Source organism: Ictalurus punctatus, chromosome 18, assembly GCF_001660625.3.
Source record: "Ictalurus punctatus breed USDA103 chromosome 18, Coco_2.0, whole genome shotgun sequence".
Classification (NCBI taxonomy): domain Eukaryota; kingdom Metazoa; phylum Chordata; class Actinopteri; order Siluriformes; family Ictaluridae; genus Ictalurus; species Ictalurus punctatus.
In genome coordinates this window covers 3,774,229-3,791,345 of record NC_030433.2, presented here as the reverse complement: position 1 = coordinate 3,791,345, position 17,117 = coordinate 3,774,229, and the positions used below count along the sequence as shown (strand labels likewise).

Sequence of the window (17,117 nt, the reverse complement as noted above, 5' to 3'; positions counted from 1 at the left end):
TTCGAACGTGAACACTCCCTACCTAACCGATACAAAGAAAAATACAACAACAAAAATGGCAACCCTGTGGCTTACAGCATATAAATGGGGAAGTATTTACAGTGAGTAAGCCACACACATCCACACAAAGGAATAGGTACAACGGGTTCAGGTTAATAACAAGCTTTGGATCACGTTCAGAGAAGTGTGAAACATGATGAAAGCAGGAACCTGGAGGTAAGAGCACAGCACGGTAGCGTCACAGAGGAAAAATAAGACAACAGACCCACAAGGCCACAGAGCATAACAGGGTGGAGCAAGGATGTGCAAAAACAGAACTGACTTGTTTCAGTCAGTTGAGAGTTTTAGATAAGTATCTTCAAAATATTCTTTACCTTTAACCGTTACTATAGATTTTACATTCTGTCCACAACTGTTGCACGACCTGAGCGATTACAGTTTCCTCAAAACAGAATCGTTTGTTGTTGACTCGTTAACATGCGAAATATCAGTCTGAAACATAATGACTCAATTGACAAGATGAATGAAGTGAAAGCGAGTGAGTGATGCTTACTAAATTACCAGCGCAGCATCTCTAATAATAGAAGTTGACAACGGTATAAATATTTCTACGGAAAGGGCAGTCAAATAAATTTGGAAAGGTCAAGTTACCTAAAATTCTTTGCTTACAAAGCGACAGATAAGGAGCTAACATGACTGAATGGTGGCAACAGTTATCTTGCAACGCTTAACAATTTTATCATCAGTTTATGGCTATAAGTAGAACAATTTAAAATGGTGAATATTTGTTTTGTAGTGGAGCTTCACTTTATCTGTCAAGTCAGATGAATTGAATGTTTTGAATGTCATAGAAGGGAAATAAGCACATGCTTCTCTGTCCAATCGCACGTTAAGCATTATGTTTTCGTCATTTACTTTTCTTTAAACAAGCTACGTCGTCAGTTCAGTAAATATAAATGAAAGATGTTTGAAAGTCTGAACTCTATCTTTCTGAGCTTTCGTAATAAAATAATTTACATACTGTACATTCCTTGTACATTACAAGCTGAACCGGTTCATGTTTAGAAAACTAGAGTTGCTGGAATTTATATTTCCATACGTTGACGACCCGTTATACACCTTCACAGGTGTTGTTATGATAAAGAATGGGATCCTCTTTTATAAAAGAGACAGAGAGAAAGCAAAAGCAAGGGAGTGAAAGAAAGATTCAAGTCAGGGTCACCTTCAGCTTCCACGACTCATTTTGCATTTGTTAATCTGGCTTGGTTTAATAAAAGCAGATGTGCTGACGGTCGCATTAAAAAAAAAATCCTCTCTGGAATATACAGTCTAGGCGTAATTGGGCTTTTCTGTGATTCAGGCTACTCTCGCAGCTGATGGTGTTTGAAGTACCTTTATGAAGGGATGAGGCCATTCTGTTTCCATTTAGACATTTGATAAATATGGAAATCTGTACATAAATGGCTGAGTAGATTTGAGCTGTGAATGAAACTTATCTAAGGTGGGTGAAATGGAGTCAGTCACAACAATGCTGGATCACCGATGCTTGGAATGTGGACTACAGTATTCTTTACAATATACACATATGTTGATAAGACAATATATTTTGTCTAATTTATCGTAATGGGGTACTGCCCAGTCCCATGTTTTGGTTTTCTAGAAACCTAATTGACTAGGCTAAGAAAAAACTCCCTACAGACATTTAGAATAACCAAAGACGATGGAAGCCATAATTATCTAGTTGAGACAGGTGAGTTGAATTTCTCGGATTTGATTCATGAAAACCCAGAGAAATGTTGCAGTTTAGTGGTTACTTGCTCTCCTTATTTGGTGAATAGACTGATGTTCTAATGACGGCTGTATGTTATTCCAGCAAAGATAACTGTACAGTACAGTACATGTTCTCATTTGATCACAGTTTCCGTGAAAGTGGAGGAATATAAATATTATGGCTGCAACTAGTAAGGGTGTAACAATGCTTTGTGACGAGATGCATCGCTATGTAAAAATGTAATAATGTGCACTGTGGAAATGTGCAGTTCCCATCATGGAAATCAGCATTGTATTAATTATGCATTTAATGTAATTGCTTTTTTAACAATGGCGGTCCCAATCTGTGCAACTCATAGAGTTGCCATTAACGGGAATCGTCTGTAGTTGTGAAGTGACCAATAGCTCTGGATCATAATGACTGGCAGGCATTATATTACAAATAAAAATAAAAGTGCTCTTCAGTAGCTTTCAAACGACACCAGACTCATTCCTCTGTGAACTACAGTGGCTGAGAGTGAGGCCTGGGGAAGTTGGGCATTTTAGCCGACTTTGGAGCTCTATTTGATTGATCATGTTCTCTAGCTCTGAGACTATTAGGAATAATTTATACATTTATTCTCTTTTTGTTTTTGTTTTTAGGATATGGTCAACCTGTAGTACATTTTGTTTACAATATTAAACCCGGGATTTAATTTATTTAGTTTTATACGGACAAAAATACACATGGGTTTGCATTTTTTTATGACTCATAAAGAAAAAAGGAGTCTTTTCAGTATAACATTTTTTCTTCATTGAAATTGTGTTCAAAATATTCGGAAAATCAAAGCAAGTATCATGAATCAAATCGAATAGTGACCAAAGCCTGGAACTGGCATCCTTCATGTCATTTACAGTAATGATCTGCTTTATTTGATCATGCATCATTTTGGATTCACATATCCAAGTAACAGAAACTTGTTTTAAAGCTCAATTCCTTACTTCTGTTTGAGTTTGATGACCGTGTGAAAAGCATAAGCTCCTGTATAATCTAATTTGGTGCAGGAGTTGAGGAGAAGAGAAATCAGCACTAACTGTCCTTGCCTTGTGACCAATGATGGCTGTTTGTCATACTAGATGAGTGAGGGAAAGTGTAGTCCTGTGATCCTCATTATACCAACCGCTCCTCACTGTGACCTTAAAATAACTTCCCGTCAGGTAGCGCAGTATGCTACTATCGACAAGATTAAATAAGCAAAGACAGATTGTAGACAACAGAAATAAGCTGAATTTATAAGGTTGCTCGGATAATGGTAATTATCGTTTGTGGTGGGGAAAAAAGACATTCACTAGGTCAGTGTTAGCTCACTGAAATCAGTAGTTTATGAGACAAAAGTGGGGAAGTCCCTTGGTGGAAGCTTCCTACTCCATTTCAGCTGAAAGTCTGTACTTGGTGTGATACAATCTGCTAAGTGTTTCAGTGGATCTGAACCTGCTCTAAGGGCAAACCTCTGTCTACAGGCTCAGTTTCTTGAAATACTAGATGTTTGGAACAGTTGACCATGAACCACATAGTAAACTACTAGAAGTCAAAGTTTTTGAAAGTTTTCATGCTTATTCAGCTAGGAGTCTGTTTGCCTAGTCTCAAGCAGAGTGAAATCGAAACTCATGGCTTGTTTTCTCGTTTTGGCGTAGTTTGATTATGCATGTACTGTAGATATAGGCTAATGTAATAGCATATCATAATACTACTAATAAAACGTAATCTATTAATAATAATGACTGCAAGAGTGCAGATATACTGAATATCTGAGTATAACCGCTAATAACTAATATCGAACTGAACTGACATTGAGTATAGCCGCACGATTGCGAGTGTGATATTGCTTTCATACAACAGTTCTATAAACAAGAAATTTACATAAAGTAAGTGACATTTCAGGCACAGTACGGCCAAGTGTTCTGTTTATTTTTGCTCCACTAGTGGAAATAAATTCCAAAGAAGCCCCACTCACTTTATAGCACATTGACTAGCTGGCTAGCTAGCTCACATTGAGTTGTACATTCCTGTTCAAGGTGCTTCTGGTAAAATTGGTGTCCTTTCTTCATTTTCATCTTCATCTGACGAGCTTTCATATTTTCTGTTAAAAGTTATATTTTTGGATATGATAGTTTGCCATGTCCACTGATGATGTCACTAACACTACTATAGTAACCGTTTCGAACTAGGAAGTGGAATTTTACACACAGTGCCACGTCCCAGTGCGGATATAGGAAATATAGGCCGACTTGGGATCGTGAAGTTAGCAGTAGCTCTGGATCACAATGATTGACACACATTATAGGTTATATTAAAAGAGCTCTTGAGTAGCTTTAAACTGACAACAGCGTCATGCCTCTGTAAAACTACAGTGGCTGAGAATGAGGCCCGGGGTAGTGAGCATTTTAGCCGACTTTGGAGCTCTATTTTCAGTTAAAATGACAACAAACTTTGAACTAGGAAGTGGAATATTACAGACAGTGAAACGTCCGTCCCAGTGCGGTTTAAAGGAAATATAGGCAAACTTATATTTCCTATAACCGCTCGACCAATCAAATTAGTGGACCGGAGCTAACTGTTGTATAAGCGAAGAGGTAGTACACCATGATTGTAACATTAATGAATCGTTATTGTCTTACTTTTCCCAATTAGTTGAGACTTGTGGCCAAAAATTAGATTTTTGTTTTCCTATTTTTCACTATTACTTTCTTCACATTGTGTTTGAACTGTTTTTAGGGGTTTCAATGAAAAACTCATTTTTAAAAATCGGATTCTGGAGAACCAATGAGATGCATCTAAGAATTGATTTTTCCCCCACTTACTAATATGTATGTTTGCATACGTTTGTACGTTCGGGGTTTAATTTAAACTAAAAGTTTTTCATAGCATGTCAGCTATACATGGTTTATTTGGATCTGTTATTGTTTTAATTGTACGCTTCATTGGAATACGTGTACTGATAACAGTATTGTCAGCTTCTTTTTAGATCGTCATGTTAAATATATTTAAATAGCATCAGTCCTTTTAATGTAGGCCCAAAGTTGTCTAGTTTTTAATCTGCGCTGCAGTGTTTATAGTCGTGCTTTTTGTTAAGTCAGTAGTTTAGAGTCTAATGTAGGGAGGGTCCTTTTTACTGTTTCAGGTTTTGCAGCTTACAAAAGAAGTGCCTTGGAATGCAACGCGATCTCGTATTGCGTCACTGCACATGGGTAATTATACACTTTTCTGCCCTCTGTTGATGTAAGAACATTTAAAAGTGAGGGGGGATTCCTCCTCCTTCTTCTCCTCCACCACCACTTCAGCTGAAATACTGTCCTTAGAGTGAACAATTTTCCTGTTGTTTTACTGGACCTCTGCCTCCTCTGTGTTTTGGCTTGAGGACAAAGCTATCTATGTTGCCTTTGGATTTTGGATCCACCCATATTTTACTTATACTGTAGCTCCAGTTTCAGTCTGTCTTAATAAAACTTCTCTCAGCTAGTCAGTGAACAAGGGGATATTAGTCTCGTTCCACACCAGAGCCGCCAGATCTGGCCTCGCCTGCATGCTGACTCATTGTTGAATGGCGTTGTAGTCACAGGGGTCAAATTCTGTCTAAATGACTTTACAACAGATGTCTGATTGGCTGCAGGATGCCTGCCAGTTGCCAGGGAGATTCCAACTGCCCTTCCTTTGTTTAGGATTTTCTTACAGAAATTTGGGCACTGGTTATCCTTTAGTGCCTACCAATCAACTCATACAATAAACTGTTGACTAGTGTTCAACACTATAGGATAGTGTTGATTCATTTTCTAATTAACATTAACAACATGGCTTGGGCAGTAGTTTGTTCTGTAAGGTATATATTCATGTGCCTGTTCAAATGCGTTCTTGTTTCTATAGTAACAATGTACACGGCTTCTATGAGGAACTGTTTATTAAACAGTGTAAGAAGGAGTCTGCAGTAGAGGTTACAATATGTCAAGGCAAGATAATTTGCCTCACAGTATAGGTTTCCTAGCAAACTGCAAGCAAAACAGTAGTGTTGCATTTAAAAATGAAACGTTAAATAATTTATTCGATGAGGTCCTTAACAATAAAAAGAAGGGGAAGTATTTTAAAAGATTTTATATGTAAAATATTTGTTTTATAAAAAAGGAAAGAAAACCTTATCAAATCAGCTGCTTTCAGAGTTTGTAATTGTTTTATTTGTTTGAAAAAAATTGTACAAATAAATGATACACTATCTCAGAAAAGTGTATCATGATCTAATTGATCATGAGATCCGTATTATATTATGATACCACCCAGTCCTAGTCTTCATTGTCAGCGCTTTTTAACAGTTAGATATTAAAGGTTTTTTTTTTAATATTATTATTATTTTTTTTTTTTGCAGTTTCAAGTTCAAGTGGCGTCATCAATGCACTTACTGATGTAGCTGGTCACCGATGCCTTGTATTCCTCCGAGTTGGTGGAGTTGCAGTCGGTTGCAGCCTCCCTGAACATGTCCCAGTCAGTGTGTGATTTATTTCTTACTTATCAACCTTAATAATGGACATGTTTCAAAAAGGTGGTCAGTTTTACTCGGTTCAATTGGTGGTTTTGTTGTAAGATCGAGTCATTGGGGAGAATAATGTGTTATGTAAAACCTGTGCCTTGACTCAGAATTTTAGGCCCAGCATAGTGTGAATCTCTATTGTTGTGCAACACAAACACAATGGACCCTAACGTCGAGGCCTGAGAAGGGAAATACTTCAAGGAAACTGGTGGGAGTACAGAATAGAGTGGAATGTCCATTTTGTTCGCACTTGATTTGTTCAATTCAGACATTCGGTAAGAATGGCAAGGAAGTATTCCTGTGCACAATCGCATCGTATTTGTTTAGTACAGTTTGTACTGTATGTATTCGAGGCTTCATCTCAGTTAAGTGTTGGCTTGCAGAAGTATTTGCTTTGTTGCAATATAACTAACAGACAACAGGGATGCCCCATATGCTTTTACAGACCTGACTCTATTTTTGCTTATCTGAAAGGAAGGTCTGATAGTCATGCGGTCAGGCTGTACTGATATCCTTCCTCATACCATTTCCCAGAATGAGCGCGCGTTTTGTGCCTTTCAGCTGAAATTCATTGAAGGAGCACATTAGTCAATCTGTATGTTCAATTTGTGTCAAAATGACCCGTTTAAAATGTTTACTTAACATTCAATTTTAAATGAAATTACTTGAATTTTCGTTTGCATCATGAAACCCAGCTTATTTTGGTCTGGTAAACATGAAAAAGAAGAAATTCGGTTTTGGTGTTTTTTTGCTATTACAACCATCACGAATTAACAAACGGACGGACAAACAGGCAGGTAAACAGACAGACAAACAAACAGATGAATAAACAGACAAATACACACACAAATAAACAGCCAAACAAACAGAAAACAAAGAGACGGACAGAGAAACTGACAGACAAACAAATAAATAGACAAACATAGTTTACAAACATCTGCTCATAGGAGCATCTCCAGACTTAAGAAGAGGTTTTGTGTGGTTTTACTGTTCCCCAAAAACGCAGCTATACATTGAAAAGGAGCAAACAGAATATAGGTCCTTTATAGACAAAATGTTAATGCCTGTACATCCACACTGAAAGATGAGTTTAGGTAATACCTACAATACAGTTGTTTCAGTTTGAGCTTTTCTTGGTGGCTCAGATGGCAAACCACAGATGATCTAACTGTTAATTTAGTGCTGTAGATACCCCAAGCTGACCGAAACTCTTAAGACCCTCTCCTGCTTTTCTCCTTTCGAGCATTCCGCAATTATTCCTGCAGAGCCGAGCTGGAGAGGCCTCGGTGCCAGCGAGCGCTGCCATCTGCCACCGGTGTTTGTGTGCGGTGTCAACACGATGCCGTGTTAGACCTCATGCCAAAGTCTAGGCTCACCACAAGTCTTAAAATTTCCACAGCCGTACGAGGGATCGAATTTGTGTCGTCGGAAATTTGTGGTTCTCGGTTTTTAAAACAAGATAGAGCGGAATGAATCTTCTCACTCTTTCCACACATTTTAGCCACGAGTGTCTCGTGGAACGGAACCAGACGAGCTTCAATTTCACTGAGAAAGCAGAATCAAAAGCACCTGTGAATGTGGAATCTCTGTATTCTCGTTTTCTCCACTGGGTATTTCAGTGCTTCTTTGTGTCTGTGGATGCGAAACATGAAGCTCTGGGAATGTTGGGGGGGTGGATGTGGGGAGTTGAGACTAGCCAGGTGTGCGTACGTATGTGTGTTTGTGTGCGTGTGTGTGAGCGAGCACTTTGTTGCACAACCATGAGGTGAGGTGATTAGGCTTGACCTCATCCACATAGTACACCTAAACAGAGCAATCTACCTCCCTCCTTCTCTCCCTTTTCACTCAGTGGGCTTTCTTTCTTTTGACTTTGTTTACTTTAACCTGTTTAAAATCCTCTAGTAAATCTGACTCTACCTACTTTATCTACAGGACAAGCCGATTATGTTTTACTTTCCTGAATTAAACGACATTGTTTATGAATTAAAGGACAACGTTTTGCAAACCATTCAGTGAATAAGCAAGCCAGTGGTTTATCGAGGAATGTGTCATACTGTTATCATTCACCATTGTGGGATAGTTTTGCTTGTGCATGTTTGTGTGGCAGTCAGGGAAACCCCATCAGACGTAGTTGTGGCTAAATTCTGGTAAACAGAAAAAAAGACTTGTTTTTCTGCCTATTTGACACTTATAATACATTTCCCTACAAACAATGTAAAAACTAAAGATGTCTAAAATCTCGCTAGCTGAGTGTGAGTTCCTTGCACGTTTTAGACTTCACGTGTTGATCAAGTTGTTGTATAGCTACATGCCAATAAGGATGTAAACATCCATCCATCCATCTTCTATACCGCTTATCCTTCCTTCAGGGTCACGGGGAAACCTGAAGCCTATCCCAGGGAGCATCGGGCACAAGGTGGGGTACACCCTGGACAGGGTGAATGTAAACATAATAAATTCAAAATGTAATCAGGTACCAGCTGATAAAACACCTGTGATTGGTTATGAAGTCTGATTTAAATGCATTTTTTTTCTCCTTTTTCGCCTTTGAGTGTAACCCAGATTTAAAATGCTAGAACTTTACTCGTGATTGAGATCAATAAAATGGAGAAACATTTTCCAGTTCAAGGAAGTCTGTACTTTTCAGAACTAGTAGAAATTTTTACCATGTGTAGGGTTTTTCCAGGCCACAAATTTCTTCCCCATAATGCTCAGTTTGAACAATTTGTCTTTATGACAAGGACAAAATAGTCCATGGTGAAGGGATATAACCCCACTTAACAAACGATGCAATTGTCAAAAGCAAACAGTTATGCTACAGTGAAGTATACAGTGCTGTGAAAAAGCATTTGTCCCATCTTGATTTCTTCTGTTTTTGTGTAGATCTCATAATAAATTGTTTCAGAAACGAAAACAAAATCTACGATTAAACAAAGGCAACCCGAGTAAACACAAAATACAGTTTTTAAAATGATAATGTTCTTTTTTGGAAGCACAAAAGTTATCCAATACCAACTGGGCCTGTGTGAAAATGTATTTGATCACGTAGGTACTCATTCCCCAAATCTATGAAACTGCATTGATAACGAGGTTCAGCTGGACTGGACACAACCAGGCCTGATTACTGCAAACCCTGTTCAATCACATCAACACTTCAATAGAACTTTTTCAACAACATGAAGTTGGTTAAAAGGTCTTATCCAGTAACACACTATGCCAAAGTTGAAAGAAATTCCCGAAATGATGAGGAAGAAGGGGATTGAAATACATCAGTCTGGGAAGGGTTACGAAGCTATTTGAAAAGCTCTGGGACTCCAAAAGACTACAGTGAGAGCCGTTATCTCAAAATGGAAAAACAGCACAGTAGTGAACTTTGTAGTGGAGTAGTGAACTAATTAAAGAGCAACATGCAGTCATTTTTATCCAATTATAGTTACATTTATTGTTGTGGAGCATTGATTAATTGCTCCTGAGGATATTGAATGCCTGTTACTGACTGGCTATTGACTGTGCCACATTTTCTCTGTCCTCAGCCATCAAGCTGAACTGCGTGGGCTCCTGTGGTATCTCCAACAAGATGAACGACACTTCATGGATGATGGAGGAGCAGTATGTCAGCAGCATGCTCTCTGTGGCAGATAAAGGTAAGGAGATAGACTCATGCGTCATCTACTTTTTTTTACTCCTGTAGTCTATTACTGCATGAACTTCATGGACAACATGAACCTTCGGCTAGTATTCTGGACGCAGGCCACATTTCCGTACTTATTTACGCTCGTTGGTTTGGGAGACACTTTTCATCCAAAGCAGCTTACAAGTGAGGCAGTATACAGTCCAAGAATCTAGATTCTAGTCTGAGGAAGTGAAAGTGAAGTTCTGCAGAACCAGCGGTCCACCAACTGCTAAGGACTTAAGCCTGGTCTAATTATTCTGTTCGCTCCTTTTAAACTATTTACATTTACATTTATTCATTTAGCAGACGCTTTTATCCAAAGCGACTTACAAATGAGAAAATACAAGCAAAATTTCCTCCAAACAAAATATAATTGCAATTTATTATGTAATTTAAGTACATTTTCCTTTTTGCACCCTGAAGCTAGCGGTCGACTGATTGACCGGTTGTGCCACACTACAGAAATCCACACCGAAAGGTTTTCCCGGTTTGGTCAGTTGCGGGATCGGCTTAGGAGGGTCTGCTATCATTATACAGTATGAATAATGAAATAAAACCTGACACATTTTGTTGTGTTATTTAAAGTGTTTTTTGAAAGTGTCTCTATTTTTATTTGTTAATTGGAGTGTTACTTTTTGGTTCTGTTTGGATGTATAATTTTTTTTATTTATGTTAATATTTATGAATTAAATATTAGATAAAAAAGTATTTTGTTAAATTATTTAAAATATTAATATTTATATATTTATTTCATTTTAAAAGCATACAGTACATTTTCATGATACAGTCAGTACTGTTTATTTTTGTAATAACTTTCAGCAATATTTTACTTTCAGTGTTGTTTTTTCATTCGGTATCACTCAGGCGATTAACGGGGTCTCGGCAGGTTCTTCCCAACTCGGTTATCGGTATCAGTAAAATCCACTATCGGTTGACCGCTACCTGAAACCATGGGGGGTGCAAACTTTTGCATTTGACTTTGTTACGGGTGTAACGATTCACAAAATTCTAGTTCAATATGATACGATACAGTTTTGTCTAAGTACTATACATTTTCAAAATATAAGCATTGACTGAATATGTGCCTTTAATTTTCTGTTTTCGGCTAATTAATTAAAACGTTCAACATAATCAGAGTAAAATAACTGAAACGTAACAATGACACAGTGGTTACATGATCCATTTAGAGTCACAAAAGCTGTGCACTAGAATGTAACAAACGCAAACCTGGCTAATTAAACATTAATGTGCAGGGTTGCCAAGTCTCGGCAAAATGTCCACACCAATGACATCTTGAAAAATTGCACAAACACACCTGAAACTAGTCCAGAGAATTCAGTCATTGGAAAAAGGGCTGTGTGTTTGTCTTGTGTATGTCTGAATATGGGGCTTTATCTATTCCGTTGTAAGCTGATAATGATTTGAAAGTCACGCAGCTCTCTGTAGCTCAAACTTGTTTATGAATCCACTGTATTGAGTCGCATATCTGCAGCTGTGAACTTCCCAGTCACTACGCTGATTTCTCCTGCTAGACTGTATGCAGGTGATCTGGATCGTTTTGTTTCCTGTAAGTCTGTGTCTCTGAAAGAAAAAGACTAGCCTCTTCTAATCAAAGTCTTAAGACTCATTTGACTCATTTGCTTCCATGTCACCTATGTGGGTTCTGAGTAACCTGTGGGAGGTTAGAGGATGAAAGAGTGTTTCCATGTGTTTTAGTGCATGTATCATCAAACAGGAAACCCAAGCAATCGTGCATGTTCTGTGGACTGAATCATCCATGCAAAACATTGACAAATATTTAATGATGGCTAGCCTTCCTTGTTTGTCATGAGTTTACATCCTGAATTATGGTTCAGCTGATTTACATTCTTCTGTTTCTGTGTATATCGTGCTAAATTGTTTCAGAAAGGAAAACAAAATCTATCTAAGATAAAACAAAGGCAACCTGAGTAAACACAAAATACAGTTTTTAAATGATAATGTTATTTATCATATTTACATAACATATTTATTTATGTTGCCACAAAGTAAAGTCTATAATGATAATGAGTCTTTATTGGTCACATATACATATGCACAGTGAAATTCGTTTCTTTGTATACCCCAGCATATCAGGAAGCTGGGGTTAGAGCACAGGGTGAGCCATGATACAGCACCCCTGGAGCAGAGAGGGTTAAGGGTCTTGCTTAAGGGCCCGACGGTGCCAGCTTGGCAGTGCTGGGGCTTGAACCCCCGACCTTCCGATCAGTAACCCAGAGCCTTAACCTCCAAGACACCACTGCCCCATAAAGACATGGTTTGCCGATGTTGATGCGTTAGAACTTGAGTAACCTGAACAGAACCTTGACCTCAACCAAAGTGAACACTTTTGGGATGAATTGGAAAGCTGACTGTGCACCAGGCCTTTGCACCAAAGCTCACTAATGTTCATTTCAGGATCTAGTGGAAAGCCTTCCCAGAAGAGTGGAGGTTATTATAGCAGTAAAGACTAGAATAGCCCAATCCCTATGGTTTTGGAATGCGATGCTTAACAAGCATTAATGTATGTCATGGTGAAGTGTTTTGGTTTTGGCCTTATACTGTATTCTGAGGTAGTAGTGGGAGAGATGTGTAGCTCATCGTCCAACTAGCAACATCTAATCCAGTTTAGGTTTTGGTTGCACGTTCCACAGCTCAGCAGCTTGTGTGGAGCATGCTAAATCGTCTCTCTTGCTTCCCAACAGTGCAGGGTTGGAACGATTTGAGTGGTGTGTCATGTTTATTTAGACAAGCCCCTTTACTTTAACATAGAAACAGTTGTCTATACATGTCTGTATAGATTTTGTACTGCTGTGTTTAAATGTAGGAATGTATACAGACATCATGCTGTCTCGAGTCATTTTTTCCTCATGCTAACTCTGTTCTCTTTCTTCCTTGTCTTCTTCCTTCCTACCTTGCTTTCTCTTTCTGTCTTTCTTTCTGTCATACTTTCTATATTTTATGCTTTATTGCTGTCTGACTTTGAAGTTCCATATGCAGTCTTTGCTTGTTTTACTGACGTTCTGTTTATTTGATATTTTTGGCTACTTGGTGCTTGTCGTTTTAAGTTGTACCTGAAACAGAGTAGGGCAGTAAAATTAGTATTTAATTATACGCAACATCTCTGTGATTAAAAATGCTCCGCTCGAACGCTGTGATGCATGGATAGTAGATTAATCTATCAGGACATGCTCTACTTATTGGTTAAACTTTGCTCCGGCTTCCTCAATTATAAAACAATTAAGCAAGCTCATTGCTGTACATGGTCCAAAATAGCACTGGCGTCTTCCGTATTACTTCAAATTCTTATGTGTTGGAAGATACTAAAATATAAGCAATGTATGGCAATGAATGGTGATACATTGTACATATAGAACCACACATTATAACATCGTTGCTTAGCGTCGTAAGGCCAACCCCAAAAGAATGACGTTTTAAGACGTTTATAGTTGCTCAAATGTCATGTAGTGATTTTACACATTATTTGTTTGGTATTTTGTGAGAAGGAACTACTGTTCTACATATTAGTTAACCTCCAAGACTATCAGCAGGTGTCCTAGTGGTGGAATTTACTAACTGAATGGGTTTACTGGGCGGGAGATACAAATTCTGGAAGGCTTGTGGTATGAATTTTCTATAACAGCAGCTCTGACAGTATTTCTGCAAGGTTTCTATTAACACCCTCATACACAGGGAGTTGACAGATAGCAGACGCTCCACATAAATTGAATCTAAAAACCTGTAATTTTGGTAAGGTTTTCGGTGAGGCGGCATTTTCTCTCTTAACAACTTATAACATTTTGGGATTATTATATTTTTGTCTTCAAAAGAGAGTAAATTATGCTACGGTGTAAAAGGAACAAAACGCCTCAGGACAAGCTTTCAATGAAAAACAATCAACTTCAGATAGATCCTAGATCGACGTGCCCAATCATGTTTTATTCCTTACTTAAGGTAACACACTTTCATCAACATTCCCTAATAGGATTGTTTTCACAAAGATCGTATCAGCCTACCAGACTGGATTTTCAAGACATGAGAGGTTTGATACGGGCCCGTTTCGGGAAAATGATCTTGTGTGTTGAAGGTAGAGCTTTATTTGAGCTGAAGGTACTATATTAAACTGGTTACCAGTCAGTCATGATTGTAATCCAGTATCAGTTGATAATGTCTGTAATGTTAACAAGTGATGAGCAGTAATTCAGAAAATTACCTGGTGTAATTTGGCAAAGAAATTTAATAAAAGTCCTAGCAAGTATAATCCCTTAGCCTACATTCAGACTCGCGAGGAACAAGGCGTAAACTGCGTAAAGGAAATGTGCGTAATTTCAGATAATTGACTATGCGACAATGCATTGAGATTTTCTCGATACTATGCTAATTGTTTATGACATTGTAAAGCAAACAAACAAACAAAAAACCCCAAACAAACAACCAAACCACTAGCTTAGACCAACCCTATTGTACCTAGTGTACTCGGGATACACTACTAGCTCACTAGAGACACCGACAATCTCTGCCTCTTCTGTCCAAGCTTTATGTTCGATCGTAATGTCTCCATCAGGGGTAGGCGTTATGACAATATTATCATAACACGATACTTGAAGACATTTCAACGATTCATTGAATCGTTTGAAACACTGAAAATTAAGGAACATAAAAAAAAAGATCTATAGTAAATTGTAACATTCAGTACAAATTTAACCCCAAATCATTTTTTCCCGAATCAAAGTTTCTCATCGTTATAAAAATATTGATGATATCCGCAATTCCCGGCGTCAGAAACGTGTACTGTGACATCATTTGTCACAATATCAGTATTACACCATCATAATGCCCTAGGTCTAGTCTCTGTAAACGTCTAACGAAAGGTGGTGTGTGACAGGTTAAATGAAACCACAGTTATAACTCAGGGGGAATTGGGAAACGGAAGAAAAAACAACAACCTTACACCACATACGCCATTCATTTGAGTTGTTTGGATTTGTCACGTTACCGAGTCGTAGCTAATTAGCACAGGATTGAGAAAATCTCACTTGTCGTGCTACTGTAAACACAGGGTAAGAAGCACACCGATGCCATTCTGTAGCTTTCTGTGAATTACAGAGTCCTGGTTGATTTAAGTCAGTGATAAATAGGGGTCTGGTTTAGCTCAATAAATTGATGAATGCTCATGAATATAAAACTATATTGATTGGTCTAACAAGTGACTGATTAAAAACTTGTTCAGCTGTGTGTTCTAACAGAGGCTACAGAGTACATCGTTACAGGGATCATTTCAGTACACTAGAAAGTCTACATAGATGAAAAGAAAGAAAAGCGCAATCAGAAACACATTAGCATGCGTTCGCTGGCTAGAGCACAGCCATATCAACAGGGTACGTTTTAGTAATATAATAATAAACTTTATGCATGTAGCGCTTTTTATATGTGTTAGCTTCAGAGTGCTGTACAATCAAGTAGTAAACATAAATGATTAAAAAAAAGGAACAGAATGGAATGGACAAATATGAAGTGATAAATCAAGGTAAGTAGACTAATATAGAATAGACTGAAATGAAATTCAACACAACAAAATGTTATTAAATCTATCATTCCTTTTTAATATTTTATTTAACTTATGATTATTATTATTATTATTGCTTGTATTTCCTCATTTATAAGTCGCTTTGGATCAAAGCGTTTGCTACATAAATGTAATATAATGTAAATCTATTTATTATTATTATTATTATTATTATTATTATTCTTTCTTTCTTTTATTTAATAAATACTTAACATTTTCAAATGCTTTTTTAAAAGAGATTGACTGCTTAATGCAAAATGGGCCTGAGATCTGCCGTTTTTGATGCACGGTAGCAAAAGGAGAGCAGTCCACTGACACGCTGTCCATGTGTTATGAAAAGGGGATTTCTAAATGGCTGAAACTTGTCGAATTAAATCGCGTTAAAATTCAAAAAATTATCTTCAGTCCCCAAATGCAAGTGTACCTCATTTACATCTCATCTGATTGTATTAATACTTGGAGTACGGCATCCCCTTTTACACTTTCCGCCATTTGTACACACGGCTGTCTTCTTCTTTAAGTCTAAAATCACATGATTTTTGAGATGTCTACTACAGTAAGGGATAGAAACAACGATTTCATCGTTTGCATGACTACCGAAAATTAATTTTGATATAAAAAGCTGTTTTTTGTTTTTTTTCTGCTTTGCTTTGGGAGCAGACTCGAGTGACTGTACTTTCAGAGCCGAGCACTTCAGACGAGAGCCGCTCCTTCTCATCATTTCCTCTAAGAGACCTCTTCCTGTCTGTGAGACAGCTTCATGTAAACAATACGAGATTTTACAACTCCGAGCCGCTCTGCACAGCTGGGTTTTCATGCACGTACACTGTGGCTATGAAGCCCGTAAGCTGTTGCTTCTATCACGGCTTTTAGAAAGTCTCAGATCATGTGGAAGGGCTAGACGAAGGAGTTTGTCATCCCTTTTTGAGCGGTGTGTTTCCTTGAACCTTTCACTTGCCTAGTCGTAGTCTGATCACTTTGACCTGAACATCCTGTTTAAGTCAAGGGCGCACAAACCCACACACACACACAGATATAATTTCTACAGCATTCCCTACTTAAGGAGTAGTGAGAGTGATGTTAGTGAAATATGTTACTGGGGGAAAACGATGTAGTATAGCAAAAGACTATAAATAAATAAAATAATGCACTATTCTCTTCTACTTGTGTCCTAATTTTCTTCAAGTAAAGATGACTGTGTTCCATGGCAGGGCATGCTTACAAAAAGCATTTAAAGCATTTCCTGTTTAAGGAAAAATAATTATTTGATCATCTTTATCCATTTATAGTTATGTCTAATGCTGTGAAACTTCCGTGAAACAAGTTAGTTCCTGTCATAACAAGAGCTACTCCCTCACCAGCCTCTCCTTTCTCTCTCTCTCTCTCTCTCTCTCTCTCTCTCTGTTTAAGTTAATAAGTCAATAAAAATGTAGCTCGTCATTGTTATGTCTTCTGTCCTGAAGACTTTCCCTGCAGCGGAATGTGATGTGATGCGATGTGGCACAACATGCAAGCGGAATGACCACATTAATAT

General features: G+C 37.9%; 1 protein-coding gene across 1 annotated transcript in view; it reads left to right on the top strand.

Moving 5' to 3' along the window:
- Window positions 1-17,117, top strand: part of arrdc1b (arrestin domain containing 1b) — a 47,962-nt gene that overhangs the window by 16,130 nt on the left and 14,715 nt on the right. The window contains exon 2 of the mRNA XM_017492934.3: window positions 9,860-9,970. Coding sequence (XP_017348423.1) covers window positions 9,860-9,970 — 111 coding nt within the window. The remainder of the gene's footprint in view (window positions 1-9,859; window positions 9,971-17,117) is intronic.